This window comes from Salvelinus sp. IW2-2015, linkage group LG35 (assembly GCF_002910315.2).
Source record: "Salvelinus sp. IW2-2015 linkage group LG35, ASM291031v2, whole genome shotgun sequence".
Lineage (NCBI taxonomy): Eukaryota > Metazoa > Chordata > Actinopteri > Salmoniformes > Salmonidae > Salvelinus > Salvelinus sp. IW2-2015.
The window spans coordinates 15,586,379-15,588,752 of NC_036874.1; the positions used below are offsets into that span (position 1 = coordinate 15,586,379).

General features: G+C 51.9%; 1 protein-coding gene across 1 annotated transcript; it reads right to left on the reverse strand.

Annotated features, from left to right (window-relative positions):
• Positions 1–235: 235 nt before the first annotated feature.
• LOC111958704 (klotho-like) lies at positions 236–2,127 on the reverse strand. The gene is given in 4 exon segments (XM_023979950.2): positions 236–398; positions 400–443; positions 445–495; positions 1,209–2,127. Coding segments are annotated over 4 exon segments (1,041 nt in total). The 5' UTR covers positions 1,992–2,127.
• Positions 2,128–2,374: the final 247 nt, after the last annotated feature.

A 2,374-nucleotide genomic window follows, 5' to 3' on the forward strand; every position in this document is an offset into this window, starting at 1 on the left:
CCCTCAAGCCCTGGTTCCCTCTAGTTTTTCTTCCTAGGTTTTGGCTTTCTAGGGATTTTTCCTAGCCGACGTGCTTCTACACCTGACTTGCTTGCTGTTTTGGGGTTTTAGGCTGGGTTCTGTACAAGCACTTTAGAGAATATCCAGCTGAGTACGAAGGGCTATATAAATACATTGATTTGATTAGTCTCTATACTAGTTATTCAGGTTGAGAACCGCTGATCCTGGGTCTAGGCTAACCCCGGGCTACGTGCCTGATGGAAGGAGGGCAGGCGGCTGGGACAGGTATGTGCTTCATGCTGGGGGGGTAGTCTCCATCAATGAAGAGGGGTCTGGCGAACCAGCCAACCAGAATCCAGGACCACTGACACGCGCTGCAGGCTCTCAGTCGGTCCTGCGGGCTTGATCCAATGGGAGGCCAGCGCCATGGAAACTTTCCCCTTGCTGCTGGCGCCGGTAGTGGCGGTCGTAGAGGTTGCCACGCTGCAGCATGGCCTGGGAGGGAGGAGGGGAGAGGAGGAGAGAGGGAGGGTGAGAGGGGCGAGGAGGAGAGAGGGAGGTGGGAGGGGAGGAGGGGAAGGAGAGAGAGGGAGGGGTGCGGAGGGGAGGAGGGGAAGGAGGAGAGAGGGAGGGGAGAGGGGGAGGAGGGAGAGGAAGAGAGAGGGAGGGTGAAAGAGGCGGAGACATGGGGGGGGGGGGGGGGGGGGGGGAGGGTGAGAGAGGGGAGGAGGGGAGAGGAAGAGAGAGGGAGTTGTGAAGGAGGGAAGGAGGGAGAGGAAGAGAGAGGGAGGGGTCGGGAGGGTGAGGATGGGAGGAGCAGGCAAGAGAAAGAAGGATGGAAATGACTTTTTTTTTTTATATTCAAACAACTTATTTTCAAACAGATTATTCTGCTTTTAAACATGATTATTTGATGTATTTGACCATTTAGAACCTCAACACAATGCATTTTAAATCATGGAGAATATTAAGACAATTGTAACAAATTACAGTATTTTTACATTGTGGTCCTCCAATGACGACAGTGGCATTCCAGTGAATAAACTCTGAAGCAGAGAGTTGATCAGGTGCAGTCTGGTTACGTCCTAAATGGCCCTTTACGCCCTTTAAATTGCACTATTTTTGACCTGGTCAAAAGCATTGCACTATATAGGGAACAGTGTGCTATTTTGGACGGAYCCTGTGATTTAGTGCTCTCTCTCTCTCACCTTGATCAGGTTGTGTCCCACTCTAAACGGCAGGTCCGGGTCATTCTTGATCCCCGGAGCCACCTTTCCAGTACCGTAGCCGTTCCACGCCACCAGGAACGGGTTGTCTATCGTGATCCAATACTTCACATCATCACCGAATGTTTGGAAACAGAAATCTGCATAATCACGGAAAAGCTCCACGAGCGCTGGGTCGCTCCACCCGCCGAACGTTCTCTGCAGGTTGTCAGGTAAGTCCCAGTGATATAGCGTGATCACCGGCTGCACGTTGATCTCCTTCAGCTTCCGAATTAGCGTCCGGTAGTAGTTGGTACCGATCTCGTTGTAGCTACCGCGGCTGCCGTTTGGAAATATCCGCGACCACGAGAGCGAGAAGCGGTAGTGACTGACCCCGAGCTGTTTGAGCGCGCGGACGTCGCTTTGGGTGTTATGGTAGCTGTCGCTGCCAACGTCCCCGGTAGCTATCCGGTTCCCGCCGCGCGTAAAAGTGTCCCAAATGGACAGGCCCTTCCCGTCTTTCTCAAACGCACCCTCCACCTGGTAAGCTGCCGTTCCAACCGCCCACATGAAGTTGTCAGGAAAGGTGTCGTAGAGGAAAGCTTTGTCACCGGGATAGTCCAATTTACTAAACCTCTCCCATGTCTTCAACCCAGCGCCCGGACCCGCGACTGCCCGGTACAACTCACAAGAAATGACCAGAACAAACGTCATGAAACGAGGGAGTTGCATCYCGCCGACTGCGTTATTAAGTTGAGTGAGGTCATTTACCGTGATAGAAACCATTATAGACTTAATTATACAAATCGATATCCTAAATAATCCATAAAACCAGTAGCTAGGCTACTTTAGTAGGCATACTGTCCCTACTTGTTGTGCTCTCTGAAGTGCAAACAGCCGGTTACTAGCTAGCCTATAAACGCAACTGGATGCGGCACCTCTCCCCTCCTCTTTCCCCGGGCCCCCGGTTAGCAGCAGCAGATCTATCAATGATTAGCCAAAGAAACCTTCCACGCGTAACTGACGGTCTCCAGGAGCCGGTCAATGTTACCGACCCATAATGACCAATCTCTCTCCAGGCAGGGGCATTAGCACCGGAAAGACAGATGACACTGTTTATACAGCATGAGAGGAAMGGGCAATATGAATCTCTTTAAGTCCCAAATGGT